General features: G+C 35.2%; 1 protein-coding gene across 4 annotated transcripts in view; it reads left to right on the top strand.

Annotated features, from left to right (window-relative positions):
* The window catches only part of syt7b (synaptotagmin VIIb), a 134031-nt gene extending 122622 nt beyond the window's left edge, over positions 1-11409 (top strand). For 3 of the 4 annotated variants that reach the window (XM_082154505.1, XM_082154506.1, XM_082154507.1), the window contains 6 exons: positions 742-1009; positions 1936-2105; positions 3537-3651; positions 4008-4207; positions 4555-4677; positions 4811-11409. In XM_082154505.1, the coding sequence (XP_082010631.1) occupies positions 742-1009; positions 1936-2105; positions 3537-3651; positions 4008-4207; positions 4555-4659 (858 nt within the window). In that variant the 3' untranslated portion in view covers positions 4660-4677; positions 4811-11409. Of the gene's footprint in view, positions 1-741; positions 1010-1935; positions 2106-3536; positions 3652-4007; positions 4208-4554; positions 4727-4810 lie in introns of all 4 variants that reach the window. The other variant, XR_014201715.1, reaches the window with a different exon arrangement.
* The last annotated feature ends 5464 nt before the right edge of the window (positions 11410-16873 follow it).

Consider the following 16873-nt stretch of genomic DNA (forward strand, 5'->3'; position numbering starts at 1 on the left):
GAAAAGCCAAAATGCATAAAAAGTTTTATGTTTTTAGTTGAAAATGATGTCATGTAAATGGCCCCTTAATCTTATTTTATTATTATTTATATACTAGTATTTATGAGCTTTATGAGCTTTTATTTTAATATTTTCAGCTTAGTTTTTTTATATATATTTTCAGTTAGTAATTTTGTTATGTGCATTTGTTTTATTAGTTTTTGTTTTTTAATATATTTATTTTTAGTTTTAGTGTTTTCTGGACTTGCAAGGCAACATGTCTAACAGTTCTATATCTAAGTTTTTCATCTAATATTTTCATTTTTTGAACATTTTTTCAATTTTTTTATTTCAGATTCATGTCGATTTAAGGACGTTATTTTTAATAGTTCTAAACAATAACAAGACAGCCAGCGAACAATAATATTTATAATCTGTTTTGTTTCAGCTTTATTTCAATTAACAAAAATAATTTTTAATAGTGCTAGTTTTATGTAACAATAATAAAACTTATCAAATGACACTGGTTGTGCTTTTTCTTTTTCTTTTTTATACAGTCAGTGAAAACACAATAGTTGGTGGTGTTAATTTTTATTTTATTTTTTATTCTATCGTGAAGATAATATATATTTTCTTTATCTTTGCTTCTAGATACAGTTATGGTGCATGACACACTGCAATATGGTTTTGGTAATAATGATTTAACGTAAAGGGATTTAAAGCAGCCGTTTAATGACAATTTTGTCCACTTTGGTTTGTAAGTTGTCCCCAGGATCTGAGGAAGAGGAACACGAAGGACCCGTGTGCGAGAAGTTGGGACGCATCCAGTTCAGCGTGGGATACAGTTTTCAGGACTCCACACTAACAGTAAAAATCCTGAAGGGTCAGGATCTTCCTGCGAAAGACTTTTCTGGAACTTCAGACCCATTTGTCAAACTCTACCTTCTGCCAGACAAGAAGCACAAACTTGAGACCAAGGTCAAAAGAAAGAACCTCAACCCTCATTGGAACGAGACCTTCCTATTTGAAGGTCAGTTTGTTTTTACATCTCACTACATTATTATGTATTTTGAATTCCTTGTCTTTATGTAATTTAAATGTGGTTTTCCTCGTGTAGCCAGACTTTTGAATCGGCATAAAAACTAAATTCACATCACAGCTAAATGTTGCCCAAGTCTATTTAGATATTGTGAAAAGCCAAAAAATCTGAAGTTTTCAATTAAAATTCAACCCATACTGTTCAAAAGATGTTTTCATGTTTCTGAAAATGTTTTGAACATTCTTTTATGCTCACCAAGGCTGCATTTATTTAATCAAAAATACAGTAAAAACAGTAATATTGTGAAATATTATTACAATTGGCTGGTTTGCATTGACTTGTTAGACCCTGCTGTAACCACACTTCCATGACAGCTATTCATAATTAGCTTATATTTTTATTATATTAATTTCAAATTTTCTAAAATAAAATGTATTGCAAGCAAACATACACTACCATTCTAAAGTTTAGGGCGAGTAAGATTTTTTTAATGTTTTTGAAAGAAGTATCGTATGCTCACCAAGACAGCATTTATTTGATCAAAAATACTGTAATATTGTGAAATATTATTACAATTTAAAATAACTGTTTTCGATTTTAATATATTTTAAAATGGAATTTATTTCTGTGAAGAAATAAATCATTACTCCAGTCTTCAGTGTCACATGATCCTTCAGAAATCATCCTCTGATTTGCTGCTCAAGAAAAAATTAAACCAAATTGAATAAATTATATATTATATATTAGTTCTTCCTCACAATTGTTTCCCAGCGCAAACAAAAGGCTTTCCAGTGTTGTATGCAGTATGCATCAGATGGTCAATGAACACCCTGGAGCCGGTCCACAGTATTTTTGGACCCCATTGTGAGCTGTAAATAATTTTGGCTAAAATTATCCCCCTCTCATTTCTCTCACAGGGTTTCCATTTGAGAAGGTGGTGCAACGCACATTATACCTGCAAGTGCTAGATTATGACCGTTTTAGCAGAAATGACCCTATAGGAGAGGTGTCCATCCCCCTGAACAAGATGGATCTGGCCCACATGCAGACCCTCTGGAAGGAGCTGAAACCCTGCAGCGATGGAAGTGTGAGTAGATCAGTGTGTCTCTGTACTCAGTTACCTTTCAAGCATTATGAAATTTGAAGAGCTTTTGCAGAGTTCTGCACGGGCAGGAGGAAGAAGCCAAAGACACCAATGCAGGAACAACAGATGCCAATAATAGTCAAGGAAAAGCAGAGATGAAGTGACAGAATGGGGTCGGCTAGGGAGTAGGGAAAGGGACAATACAACATTAATTGTGCAGTGGGTTGATTATGATGTGCAGAGCTTGTCATGCCTCAAGTAATGACACGCTGAGTGCTGTCAAACGTTTTAGCCCTTTTACACAAGAACAAAAGGGGCACAAATGTGTCGTTTGCACGGAGTCTTTGAAGTTCTCCTGAAAGAGTTTTCTGGCATGGGGCGTCCAAAAGATCACCCACAGATTCATTGATTCCGGTGTGAAAAGTCCATCGCCTGTGATGTAGTTAGTGTTTGAAGCTGCAGGGTTCCGACTACAACTTCATAGTTCATTGAAATGGTCCTGCCGTGTGACAAATCAGTTGTTATAAGTACAAATATTTCATGAAGTCACTCGATTGGTATGAGGTGAATAGAACTTAGTAATAGGCAATATATGGTTCAGATTATTAATCAGCTGATATATGTTGATTTTCAGCCAAAGCTTGACCAAATATCACAGTGCACATTTTAATTTTAAAAATATTTGTTTAAAAAAAAAACCCGTAATTAAAGCTATTGAGTGTCTGATTTGCATTCATTAACTTGTACAGTATATGTGTATATGGTCTATTCCCACGAATGGGTGTCAAACACAACTTTTAAAAAAAATCTTTCATTTTTTTTACTGAATCTAATAATACATATATTTAACTATTCAAAATATATTTTGGTCCATCTCAGGTAACTTTATTTAATTTTTATAAGGTTTTTAAGTGGAAGATGGATGCATTTTTCTCAGTCCTGTTACCAAAACTAATCTGTCTGTTATGTCTTTTAAAAAGCATGTTTAATAAACATATATTTATTTATTATTATATATTTATTTTTTATTCTAACAGGTAGACACAAAAAGAGATGGTAACAGAAATTATAAATCTGAGACACGCAATACATTGTGTGAAATAGATTTATGATATATGAAATAGATTTAATGAGTGGAATAACATCCAGAACACGAATTAAATATCCTATGAAATATACATTATTATGTATAATTAAATATATTTAATATGTTGTTTATAGTATACCATAGTGTGAGATGTACAATAATGTTAAATAAAAATGTAAATTAGATAATAAATTATTGAAAAAATACTTTGAAAAATTACAAAAATAAAAAGAGGTTTGGGTTTGCTTGGTTATTTCACATAAAAAAATTGGGACCTCATATGAACCATCCGCTTGCGTGACCAATGAACCGGTCCGGTACTGACCTTACTGTGTTCATTTCTTCAGGGGAGTCGAGGAGACCTCCTTTTGTCTTTGTGTTACAATCCCACTGCCAACACCATCACTGTGAGCATCGTCAAGGCACGCAATCTCAAAGCCATGGACATCGGGGGAACATCCGGTATGAACATACACCCATAAAACCTCATAGATGAATCATAAATACAACCATATAGCTCAGCTGCTAGAATATGAAACTAGCACACCATCATGTGTTAAATTCTCACAGGACACACTGTAAACGTGTTTACCTTGAATGCACTGGAAGTTATTCTGCAAAGCATCTGCTAAGTGAATAAATGCAAATATAATATAGTTATATTCTGTGCATGTGGGATTTCTGTGGAAATTAAGTGTCCTTGTCAAGATGCCGTCTGCACAATAATTATCTCGAATGAAATTTAGAATTCATCACAGGAATTCTGATTACCTGGACGTAACTCACTGTGGACTGTTGCCTGTTTGCGTGCGTTTCAGACCCCTACGTCAAAGTGTGGCTGATGAACAAAGATAAAAGAGTGGAGAAGAAGAAGACGGTGGTGATGAAGAGGTGTTTGAACCCAGTATTTAATGAGTCCTTCCCCTTCGATGTCCCCGCTCACGTCCTCAGAGAGACCACCATCGTCATCACAGTCATGGATAAGGACAGACTGAGCCGCAATGATGTCATAGGCAAGGTGCGATGTCACGGGGACATTCACACACATACACACTGGGGCTGGGGGGATAAAACTAAATTCTGATGATTCATAAAAAAAAGTCTTAGATCTTTGAGTTCAGCTCATGAAAAATGGGGGCAAAAACAAAAGTGTTGCGTTTATAATTTTGTTCAGTGTGTATATATATATATATATATATATATATATATATAAACATATATTTATATGTTGTGTTGTGGTTTTTCAGTTTGTAACTTTTTTGGTGTTGGTAAATTTAATGGAAAACACAATACTTATCTCTTCCTGTTCTTGTTTCTTCCACCTTCTTCTTCTCTCCTTCTCTTCTTTTCATGCCATATTTGTAGATCTATCTCTCATGGAAGAGTGGCCCAGCAGAGGTAAAACATTGGAAAGACATGATGAGTCGTCCGCGCACTGCTGTTGCCCAATGGCACGCTCTCAAAGCTTGAAGGACCCGCCCACCAAAAGTAAACAACACCTTCAAAACCCTGTTGATATGCACAAGTTTAAACACGGGTACCAAAAGCCATCCAACTATCCTTCTTTCTCTTTCTCTCTCTCTCTGTCTCTCTTTCTCCCTTCTCAATTTTTTTCCTGCAGTTTGTTTATGGAGATCCTTCCTTTATTCACTGCTTTTATTTTTTCCCACCAAAAAGAGGCTAAGCACTGCCAAGAAGACTGGGAGAGAAAGTCTTGCGTAACTGAGAGAGGTAAACAGACTCGTCTTCCTTGAGAAAAAGTTTGACAACTCGATTGTTCTCTGAACAGCTGGACCGCGGAACAGGGTGACTTCTATCAACTTCAATCGCTGAACTTGAAACGGCTGAAAACAATCTCCCGAACAGACCCCTATATTGCCATTTTTGTGTCTCACCTCCCTCGTGCCGTCCCTCTGAGCGTACGGAAAGATCCGGAAGGATCGCAACCACAGTGCAATACCTAGTTGAAGGAGGGATGAACTTGTTATGTATTGGACTTCGTCACCTCTTGATGTTTTTTCTCGGAACAGTGTAGAAATTCGTTGGAACTCTTTGTCGTCTGTATGTACTGTGGGTGCTGTTATGTGACAGAAAAAAAAGAGGTCTTGTTAAAAAAAATGGGAAAACATAAAAATTTAAGCTCACTTTAATTACCTGGATCAGTTCAAGTGCATAGGGGAAATATGTTTAAACAATTTTAGGACATTCAATAAGTGTGTAAAACAAAATATGGACAAAAAACGAGAATTGTTAGTGGGTCTACGCAAGTACTTGAATGCTTGTTGTTTCTAGCCATGTAAGCTTGATTTCATGCATTGTTGCGTCAGAATACAGTTAAGTCCCGTTTCCACCTGGTATTAAGATGCATCCACTTGTGTTTGGATTTTGTCAGGACCCTCCCCTCTTATTTTGTCACATTCTACATCACTTTCGAGGAGCGCCAAGTACTGTGCACGAATACGATTGAATGAATGAATTATGCTGCTTACGAGTGATCTGAAAAGGAAGTAAATGGTAACAGGGATTTCAATTGTGTTGGTACAACATAGTGAAGTTTGAATTGAATGTTTTGGTGGGCTTTCTCAAAACATGTCCAGTAATGCTGACGCTTTTGTGGCTCTCTGAACGTATTTGACCACATCAGCGACTACACAAAAGCAACCTGGTTGAATGAGTCAAAAGTAGACGAGCTCGAAACGTTTTAGACCCCATTTATACCTGTATTTAGCGTTTTCTAATTGTGATCAGATTGACAAAAATGCATTTTAACATCAGGTGTAAAAGGGGACTTAGTAACACAATGCAAGAACGTGTTGAATTCTCAGTGTTACCACTAGAGGCGCTATGGTATGATTACATACTACAGAACCCAGCGTAAGGGTGTGTTCACACCGAACCTGAAGATACAAAACTTGTATGACGTATATTTTGCGACAGAACTTAAGGAACATCTAAAACAATGCCGTGTGCTGGGCTAAATGCGCTCATTGTATGTGCGTACATACATATGATGGTATTTTTACCAGCTGAGAACTCACGAAGAGCTCATAAAATGTGTAACAGTACCAAGAATTCCTCCGTTACACACACAAACGAAGATCTGCTCGAAAGTGACGCCGCTTCCGACACCTGTACCTGTAGTAGCTTCTATGACGAGAAGAACCAGGTAATCTTGAGCGTTCTTCCCTTTTTAGGGTCGCATCTTGTGACATCATGTCCTGTTTTGGGTTAGTTAAGCTGTGTTTGGTCTGTGTTGTGCTCATTTTTCCACCACAGTTCATTTGGAAGTGCACAGAGACCCACATTTTCAGGGCTCTCTGTCCGCTTGTTTGGTGCACACCAAGATTCGGATGGCAGCGTTTACACTTATTCAAATGAACTGCACTAACAGAGCAATCGGACCAGAGTTCATTTTAATGGAACCAAAGCTGCAAAATGTGAACACATCCTAAGTATGTACATCAGGATGGCACGCTTGCAATGCATTGGCCAAAGCATTTGTGTACTTGCGTAGACTAGAGTACGTTGCTAAATTTCTTCCAAAGCAAAATGAGATAGACAAGAAAGGAGTGTGCGTTTGAAGCGTGTGTCGGCATATACGCCTTTGTTGTAGAAACAGAACCACAGAAATCCTTTTATCTAAACTAGCATTCCTCGTGTAACGTACACATCTTGCAGAGGATTGCATCAACCACTTAACCAGTATGCAATGACACTGCCTATGTGAGTTCAACGCTGCCAAAACGCTGTTCATTTCTTTTCATTTCCAAAAGGGCTGAAGAAGTTCCCTCCAAAATAAGACGTGCAATTTAGAACTTAACTAAAGAAAAAGAGCTGAAGCAGAAAATATAATGTAAGTCATGTGATTGTTTGTGCGTCTTTGACTTGGTGTGTGTGTTTGTGTGCGTTTGTTGCTGTCTGTATTTGTGTATGTGTTGATGGTTGGATCATACGATTGATTCCTTACAGTACTTATGCTGCCTTCAAGTCTTAATGCAAAGTTTGAGACATCATAATTACAGCAGGATTTTGGCTGGAATAAAATAAAAATTTTGCAACTGCATAAAGTCAAATACACAAAAAAATGGTGTAGAAACAATTTTCACTAATTATTACAGAAACAGCAAGTAATATTAAATTAAACAAAATGTTGATGAAAGACTGAAATCATATTTTCTTGAAAAAGTTACTCCAGTAATCGTTGTTTTATTTACAACTTAAAACTTTTTTCTTTTTCTTTTTTACAATGTTGCAGAGGTTCCGTCCACATATTTGTATGCAAAATTTGGGATATTGCATTAAATTATTGAATGGAAGCTTCAAAAGCTCATCTGAGGATGATACATTTTTATTCGTTACGAAGACATGCTTACATTTATTAAACTATTTACTAACATTTACTAAATAAATTATTAGATATGCATCAGAACATTCATCTAGTATTTATTTTCATTTATTTAATTGATTACATTTAAGAAAACTGCCATAGTTCTATTATTTTTGTGCCTTTTTCACAACTTTTTAGTGATGATTTTGTTCTCCACTATTTTTGTTCAAAATTAGTTTTGCATTGTTCACTTTTTGGGCATAAATTATTAACATGGATAAATGTGTGTAATTGATTCTTTTGAGCAGGATTTCATGGAGTATTTGTTTAATGAAGACCTAATAATAAATAAATCAAATTGAAATAAATATTGAATAATTCAAATAATGATCAAATAAAAAAACACTTAATATACACTTAATATACAAAAAAAAAAATATTTGTTTACCTGCATATCATTTGAAAATTAACCGGCGTCAGAGAACCCATGAACATGCAAATGTGTTGTTAAATTATTGAAATGTTAACTTAAAATCTCAGGGGAAATATTTGAGGTAAATAAGGGATAAACTGACCAAAAAAAGTTTGGGAATCTCTGCTTTAGAGAATGATGTGCAATGTAGTTTAGTTCCACAAGCTTGTCAGCTCATAAACCGGTTAATAAGTAGTATTTTGTAGCAAGCTTTTTGGTTATTCCTCATGAACAGTGCACAAAATGTGTGCAAACTGAATTCACAATTACAGCTTATTATGATGGCAATTAGCTTCTGGCATAATTCTTGAATCAACATGCCCTCGACTCACAAAGTCTGTGCTCAATGAAAATAACTACGCTAATTGCAACATTGCGATCTTATTCATACGGTCTCCTCTCGTAAACACGATCATTCCAACATGACTTGAAGGCAGCATTAGCCTAGCATCGAGGTTAGTATAATGTGAGTTATAAATGGCAGGTCTGCAGGATATAATAGCAATACTATCACTTTTTGTTTTCCGAAAAACATTTTGTATGCTGCGTTTGCTTGGGATTTCTGTCGCCTCTTAATGTGTTACTTATGTAACAGAGAAAAGGCAAATATAGAAAGGGAAGGTTTCAAATTGTTACCATGTCAACAGTTAAATTAGGAGAAATATCTATACTTATTATAACAGACTACAAAACTTCATTGAAGAAGCAAACTCCTTACTTGAAATTATAAGGCAATGTACTGTAGATAAGCAATATTTATGTACAACAGTGAAAACATTTCTAGGTCAATGTAAGGGTTAACTTCAGGGTTAGGACATCCGTTCATATTCGTTGGACTTGAAGCACACATACACACACACACGCAGTCCTTCAGTAAGTGAAACATCCATCACTTTTCTCCCCTCCATATGCATGTGCTCTTAGTGTCAAAGCAGACGTTAGACGTGAATATCACTGCCAGACGTTTCTCGCAGCTTGTCCTCCCCCCTCGACTAACACGCTGTGACAGACGAGTCCTCAAAAGGCACAAAGAGAGTGGGAGAAAAGAGTTCAAAGACCAAAAACAGACCAAAGTGAGAGCAAGACCTAAAAAAATATTCAAAACTTAGTGTACTTTCTCAGTCGTTGAAGGTGGTTTAAAGGAGCAACTAAAAGGATGGATGAAAATGAGTGTGAATTATTTTATTTGGACTTGTAAGCAGGGTTGTCGCTTGAATTCATGGTTGATAAAGAAAGCATCAATTGATAAAAGATTTCTGTTACATGTTCTTCTGAATTTTTGTCATTTGTTTTCTATTGCGTCATACTGTGAAGTCTTGCCCATAGTGCAATCTTATTGGTCCAAATCTGGCTTTATTTAACTTTTTATTTAAAGAAATGTTCTGGATACAGGAATGGTCACACTTTAAATCAGGTGTCTTTAACTACTACTGTATGTACTTGCATCAAAAATAAGTAATGTATTTATTGTGTTCATATTGTATTGCAAAACACTTTTGCTGCTATTGCGGTGGGATACGGGTAAGGTTAGGGACAGGTTTGGTGGGATGGGTAGGTTTAAGGGTGGGTTAAAAATATAATTATATATGTAATTACAGCTGTAATTGTATGCAGGTAAAAGATAAGTACAACGTAAAAACATGTATGTACAGAATAAGTGCATTGTATCAAATTATTCATTTAAATGTTAGAACATAAGTTAAAGACACCCATTATAAATTGGGACCCAATTAATACAAATACAATTAAAATTGACAGCATTTGTGGCATAATGTCAGTTACAATTACACTTACCAAGTATAATTGGCTAGACAATAAATGTAAAAATACACCTTATTTTAATAACTACACGTTCATCCACCTAGAAAAGTAGTCCCACTTTAAAAAGGACAATTTAGACAACTTTGCAGATTTTAATAATCAAATTTTTTTTTTTATTAAAATGTCCAGGGCTTTTAACAAAAATACAAGCACATTTTAAAACCTCAAAGTTCTTCACCCTAAATAATTGATTTGTTTTGAAATTTACAGTTTACTGTACCTGTTGTTGTTATTATTATTATTATTAATACTGAATTCAAATGTTTATTAATTTAAAGATCAAAGATGATTTTTAAAGATGATTTTGCCACATTATATCCCAAATGTTGTTAACAATTTTAACTCCTAACATGTCTTTAAACACCAAATATTTTCTGACTGGTTATTATTATGATTATTATTATTATTATTTAATATATTTATTCATTTATTTACAATTTTTTATAATAATGCAAATAATAAACGTATAGATGACTACATTTAAAAACCAAACAAAAAATTCACATTGTGCCCCATATGAGTTGAACTTATAACATAAAATATCTTTGATATTGGCTATGATAGCATCTCATCGCTTAACATTTTCTCGAGTGAAAACAAATTGTCATTGGAAACGTCCCAGGTTTCGACGGTCCTGCTTTTAGGATGCACATTTTAGTGAGTTTTGCTTTGCGAGTTGAAAACGACGAGCACCTGACGTGAAAATGAAATAAATGCACCGGTGAAGCGGCATGCTTTGTCTTGTCTCGTCTAGTTCTGTGACTCACCGCGGTGAGGCGGCTAATGTGAGCTTGTCTGTTATACTGTCGTATCCACAAATTTCTGTTTGAATTCGTTTCTCAGCTGTTGGATTGCAGATGTTTTGGCCTTATGAAACAAAATGCCAAACCAGGTTTGAAACAACCAGCATTAATGGTCACGTCTGTCGACACAGAGGCAGTTATGGACATCAGAATCAGGAGTCGGAACTGAACGTTGATGTGTGTGACGACAACCCATCTAAAGACGTTGTGTGAACTTGTGTGTGTGCTTGTAAAAATTAATGTTACCTGGGGAGTTTTGGCGAAGACCCCTGATGTTTCTCAGCATCGCTGTGGTGTGCACAATATGATTTGACATACTGATGATTTATTTTGGCATAAATGTACAGTGTAAATAGATGTAAACCTGTATATAAAAAGGAAACTGACACGTTTCTTGGAGTCTCTTGATTTATAAGTTGAGAGAATGAGCTCACTTTGCTTTAAAAGGCAGTTACGATAGTAATTCTATGATAGAATGGTTTTTGCTTTTCCTTTGACTTGTTTTTGTTATTGTGTGATTTGATTTTATCTTTGCACAGATCTAATGTTCTGTAGGGTTTTAATAGCCAAAAAAAAAAAAACTTTGTTCTGTTCAAGAAATTCTGTGTGTGCGTGTGTGTTGCGATGTTCCACCGCCTTTTTCCGTAAATCGACTCTTGAGTTCTTCTGATTAATTTACAATGACCCAAACTGTAACCCCTCAACAGTGCTACCAGCAGCATCCGAAATGAATCAAGAGTTTTTGTCTGTCTTTTGTTGAAAGAGAATAAAATTGATACCAATAAACGGAAATTGGTGGAAAACACACCTCACCTGTCCTCTCTGACGCACATCAGAAGTAGAAAATAACCTCAATAGGAAAGCGTTATTGCTCAGAGGTTGCAATTTATCTGTGGACATTATTACATAATATTTTATCAAAATGAAATAACTTACTTTGCACTTGAAACAACTTTCCCTTTCATCTTACATCACAAGTTAGTTTTAAACTCTTCTTCTTCAACCATCTGATGTCATTCTGGTATTATAACAGTCACTTTTCACAATTCAATCGATGGGTAGATGGATAAAATCAAGTTAAATCTTACATTACGTGAATATTCTGTTGTTTCATTTGGAAATTCATTAAATTATGGATATATAAAATGGTTTGTAAAAAGCATTTCACCTTGACTGTCTAAGATGTTTCTCCTAGAATTCCTTGGGAGACATTCAGTAAAAGTAGGCACAGATAGTTGACTGAGTAAGAGGCCGTTCACACAAAATGCATTTTTGTGTTTTAAAATGAGAGACGCAGGGCAGTGGAATAAAAAAAGCAAGTTCTAGAGACACAGGTCTTAAAGTTGAAATTATTTTAACTTGAACGATGCATTTTTTGGATGCTGTGTCAATGTACCCTTTACACATTTACGGGATTCTCAGAAGTGGAAGACGTCATAGTTGGGTAAACTTCTGTAGTGGCGAACTGGAACTACAAAACATTTTTGCATTTCCATTTGCCCCAATAGAAGAAAAAAACCACTATAGCATGTATATGACTTTCCAAAAGAGGAAAAGAAGAGAGAGATTGATTCCATTGGTCAGAAGAGAGGAAGATGTCAAATTTGCTGTCACTCCCTCATTCGTTGTATTACAAACACAGCAGTGTTAATGAGAAGATATCAACAAGAAGCGACATGTGCAACCTGGGGTTCAATGCACACTATATTTCCAAAAGTATTGAGACACCCCTCCAAATCATTGCATTCAGGTGTTCCAATCACTTCTATGGCCGCAGTTGTATAAAATCAAGCACCTAGGCACATGCAGACTGCTTCTACAAACATTTGTGAAAGAATGGGTCGCTCTCAGGAGCTCAGTGAATTAAAGCGTGGTACTGTGATAGTTGCCACCTGTGCAATAAGTCCATTTGTGAAATTTCCTCACTACTAAATATTACACGGTCAGCTGTTAGTGGTATTATAACAAAGTGGAAGCAGTTGGGAACAACAGCAACTCAGCCATGAAGTGGTAGGCCACGTAAAATCACAGAGCGGGGTCAGCGCATGCTGAGGCACACAGTGCGCAGAAGTCACCAACTTTCTGCAGAGTCAATAGCTCAGACCTCCAGACTGCGTGTGGCCTTCAGATTAGCTCAAGAACAGTGCATAGAGAGCTTCATGGAATAGGTTTCCATCACCAAGTGCAATGCAAAGCGTCGGATGCAGTGGTGTAAAGCTCGCCGCCACTGGACTCTAGAGCAGTGGAGACGTGTTCTCTGGTGTGACGAATCACACTTCTCTGTCCGACAATCCGATGGACGAGTCTGGCGGTTGCCAGGGGAACTGTACTTGCCTGACTGCATTGTGCCAAGTGTAAAGTTTGGTGGAGGGGGGATTATGGCGTCGGGTTGTTTTTCAGGGGTTGGGCTTGGCCCCTTAGTTCCAGTGTAAGGAACTCTTAATGCTTCAGCATACCAAGACATTTGGACAATTTCATGCTCCCAACTTTGTAGGAACAGTTTGGGGATGGCTCCTTCCTGGTCTATAAAGACATGGATGAGCGAGTTTGGTGTAAAGGAACTTGATTGGCCTGCACAGAGTAATGGCAATATAGCGTACATCCAAAAGCTAATGTATTTACAATGCTAAAAAACTTTATATACCTTTATTTATATAGCGCTTTATACAATACAGATTGTTTCAAAGCAGCATCACAGCAATAAACTGGGAACTAACAATCAATATGCAAACTTCAACAAATATGAAACAAATTCTGCTGTAAAGCACCTCAAGGCAATAGTGTCATTGTTATATAGTTTTATACATATAGTTTTGTTCTCATAGTGTCAGTCAAATCAATAATATTTCAGATTATTTGGTGTTACCTACAAAAACTTGATTTTATCCATCGAAAATTGATTGGATCATGAAAATTGGGTGTCCAAAACAGACTGGAGGTATGTATGCTATTCCGCAGACACTTTTCTGATTTCATGTTGATTTTAGGTGTGAAACGCAGCTTTTCACATGGAGAGGAAATTGACTAAAGCCTGCGTTTGCCCATGTGATCACTCACGTCATGTTTTGTGTGCGCTAAGAGGAGCATCAACACAGTTTACACCAGTCAAACCGGCAAAGAGTGCTGCATATTTGTGGATAGAGAGGAATAGAGGAGCAGTTTTGAGTGCATGGGCAAACGATGAAATACACCCCTGTCACGACTCAAACACAGACCACGCACATGCTCGCCGCGGTGGAGGATGACAGGAACATGTCAGAGAGATGTGTGGGCGAACGGCACATCCACACACCAAACAAGCTGGCTTTCTCCATGGATACTGAACATTTATGTTAAGAGTTTGCGCACAAGATTGTGTTAATTTTGTTAGTGCCGAAGTCTAACTTGTCTTGAGTAGACGCCCACCAGCTGATGTCTACAGCTCCATGAAGACGGCAGCCTGAAACCTTGGAGACGACGTTCAGATTGGAAGTAGCTGTTATTATTGCTCATATGTGGGTTTACTGATTTGAATAACCCATTAAACCGGATCTCACCCAAAAATAAACATTCTTTCATCATTTACTCATCTTTATGTTGTTCCAAACCTGTATGACTTCAGTAGAACTTGAAAGAAGATATGTTGAGAAAAATGTGTTCTTCAAAATATCTTCTTTTTCTTTTACAAAGAAAGAAAGTCATAGCCTACAGGTCTGGAACGACATGATGATGAGTAAATGATGAAAGAATTTTTATTTTTTGGTGAACTATCTCTTAGCCTACTTCCAATCTGTGGCTTTTCAAAGTAATCTGATCAGTATTATTTATATTCTGTTATTTTATTTTTCATATTTGTAATTAGTTTTAATTTTAAAAACATTTTAATTCTGAGTCGCAGTCATTTTATGAGCTTTTTGTCATTTTTACAACTTTTTAATTTTTAATTTGTTTTTTAATTTGTATCATTTTTCTTTATAGCTTTAATTTATTTTTCAGTATCTAATAGATACATTTTATTTCATTTCAGATTTATTTCAATGAACAAAAAGGATTTTAATAGTTTTAATTAACAATAAAAACACTGGATATGTTGGCAGACAATGAAACCACTTTAACAATAAGACAAAATATTTTATTTATAAAATTCTTTGAATTCTAATAAAATGCTTTGTAGAATGATAAAAGTCTCCAATAGATTTTACTATAAAAATAAATAAATAAAATGATCAATAAGTCATGGAAACATGTTTTTCCATTAAAAATAATTTATTTCAACTAAGGTTTTAAATAGTGTGATTAAATCCAGTATACAGATTTGATACACAGTAAACCCGAATAAGTTGGCAATCAGTTGCCTCAAATTTTTTAAGTTAAGAAATTAAAAGTTTAAGTAAGCAGAACTGGCAGATTTTTTATTTTGTACTTATACATTTTATTTGTTCTTAACTTTAAATGTTTGAGTACACTAATTCATACACTTAACTTAAAACTTTCATGTAATCTCAATGTTAAGATTTGTATTATTATAAATTTAGCTAGCTTTAACAAGCTAGTTTGTTAACATACTAATTTGTTAACATGTTAACAGTAGTATGTTATACAATAGCACTTGCTGTATGAGTGCAGCAACATAAAGGTTTTATTTGCTCTGAAATCAAGCTGCATGCACCTTGTCACCATGATGGTAACTATCTTAAAACCAACATTAACAGAAATTCTTCTAAATTAGCATAACAAAACATTAATCACTACTAAATCTCCCACTTAACATTAATCTTGCACAGAAAAACAACAACAACATTATTACACTTAATTTGAGCATTTACTCTCCCTTTCGAGTGCCATTGGCAAAGTATGCTGGGAAATAGACATCCCAGCCGTTTCAGTTAAACTTAAGTTCTTCTAAATTAAAAGAAATAATTTCATAAATCTCAAAACAATGAAACAGTTCAGTTTACTTAAAATATATCAGTTCTGTGAACTTGAAAGAAAAAGAAAGTGCTAAATACTCATAAAAGTTCATTTGACTGAACTAATTAGTTTAATTTAAGTTTGTCCTACTCAAACCAATTAATTATTTTGAGCGTTAGGGTTTAAATAAGCTTTTAAGTTGAAAATGTTGGCATCGTGTCCAACAATGTTCCAACAACTCACTAAGCCTCCTACACTTGTCGTTATGTTAGTTTATATACAACTTTTATAGAAAAGTTAGTTTGCCAGCATTACAGAGTATCTATCACAAGTACACCACTTCTCCTGATGGGGTTCACTAACAAGAACAATCATCGCTCAAAGCTTCAAGAAACCAGCAGTCAGATCTTGCGATGGCTGGCACTTCAGCGGCAGGTCTCACAGGTAATAAAGCAGCTGAGCACTTCATGATTGAAAGCAAATTCACATCATTTCAAACTAAGAAAGCTCAAATAGATCTCATCTCTCTAGTTTTACTCTGTTGTAAGCAGGGTCATGCAGGGTCAAATGAAATCCACCCATTCTTTATTACATGAAACTTATCAGTCAACACCATTTTGCCGTCAATGAGATCATGCAGTAATGTTGATTGTATTATTTATTATGCCTTTTTAATATTGAAGGCTGTTGTTTTAGTAGGCTATCATGAAAATGCTATTATAGTTTTTGATCATTATTTATTTTTATGTTTTGTTTTCACTTTCATTTTTCAAAGTTTTAGTAATTTGTTGTTTTTGTCATTTTTATTAGTCTTTTTTATATATATGTCTATATAGTTTTTGATTTATTATTAATTTTCATTTTAGTTCTTAAACTAAATAAAAAATGTTACCTTGGCACTTTGCTGAAATAAAATAAGTTGAGTTAATGTTCATTTTATTTTTATGGTTTTAGTTTTAGTTAATGATAATAATCCAGTATCAGTAACATGTATGATCTGTTTTGGTTTTGGTTTAATGTGTTTTGGTTCTGTTTCCCCGTTTTTTCCCCCGGTTTGCTTGCCTGCGTGTTCCATAGTAAGTTTCCTTGTTTGTTAATTAGTTCAGCGCAGCTGTTTCTATTCAGTTGATTACTGTCCTTTGTTTTTAAGCCCTCAGTTTCCTTTGTTTCATTCTTTGGCATTGTTTATGTGTAAGTGTGTTGATTTCCTGAGCTTCTTCCCTGCGACTCTCCTACGCGGAATTTACTATTAAAGACTCCTTTTGTTATCCTTTGTGATCATGTAATTTGTTCCTAAAATTATGAGGATGCAGCTGTCAGAACATTACCTTCAAATAATACTCTTTTTGTTTCAAAATTTTTGTACGGTTA

The sequence above is a fragment of the Leuciscus leuciscus genome (assembly GCF_965113295.1).
Source record: "Leuciscus leuciscus genome assembly, chromosome: 2".
Taxonomy (NCBI): domain Eukaryota; kingdom Metazoa; phylum Chordata; class Actinopteri; order Cypriniformes; family Leuciscidae; genus Leuciscus; species Leuciscus leuciscus.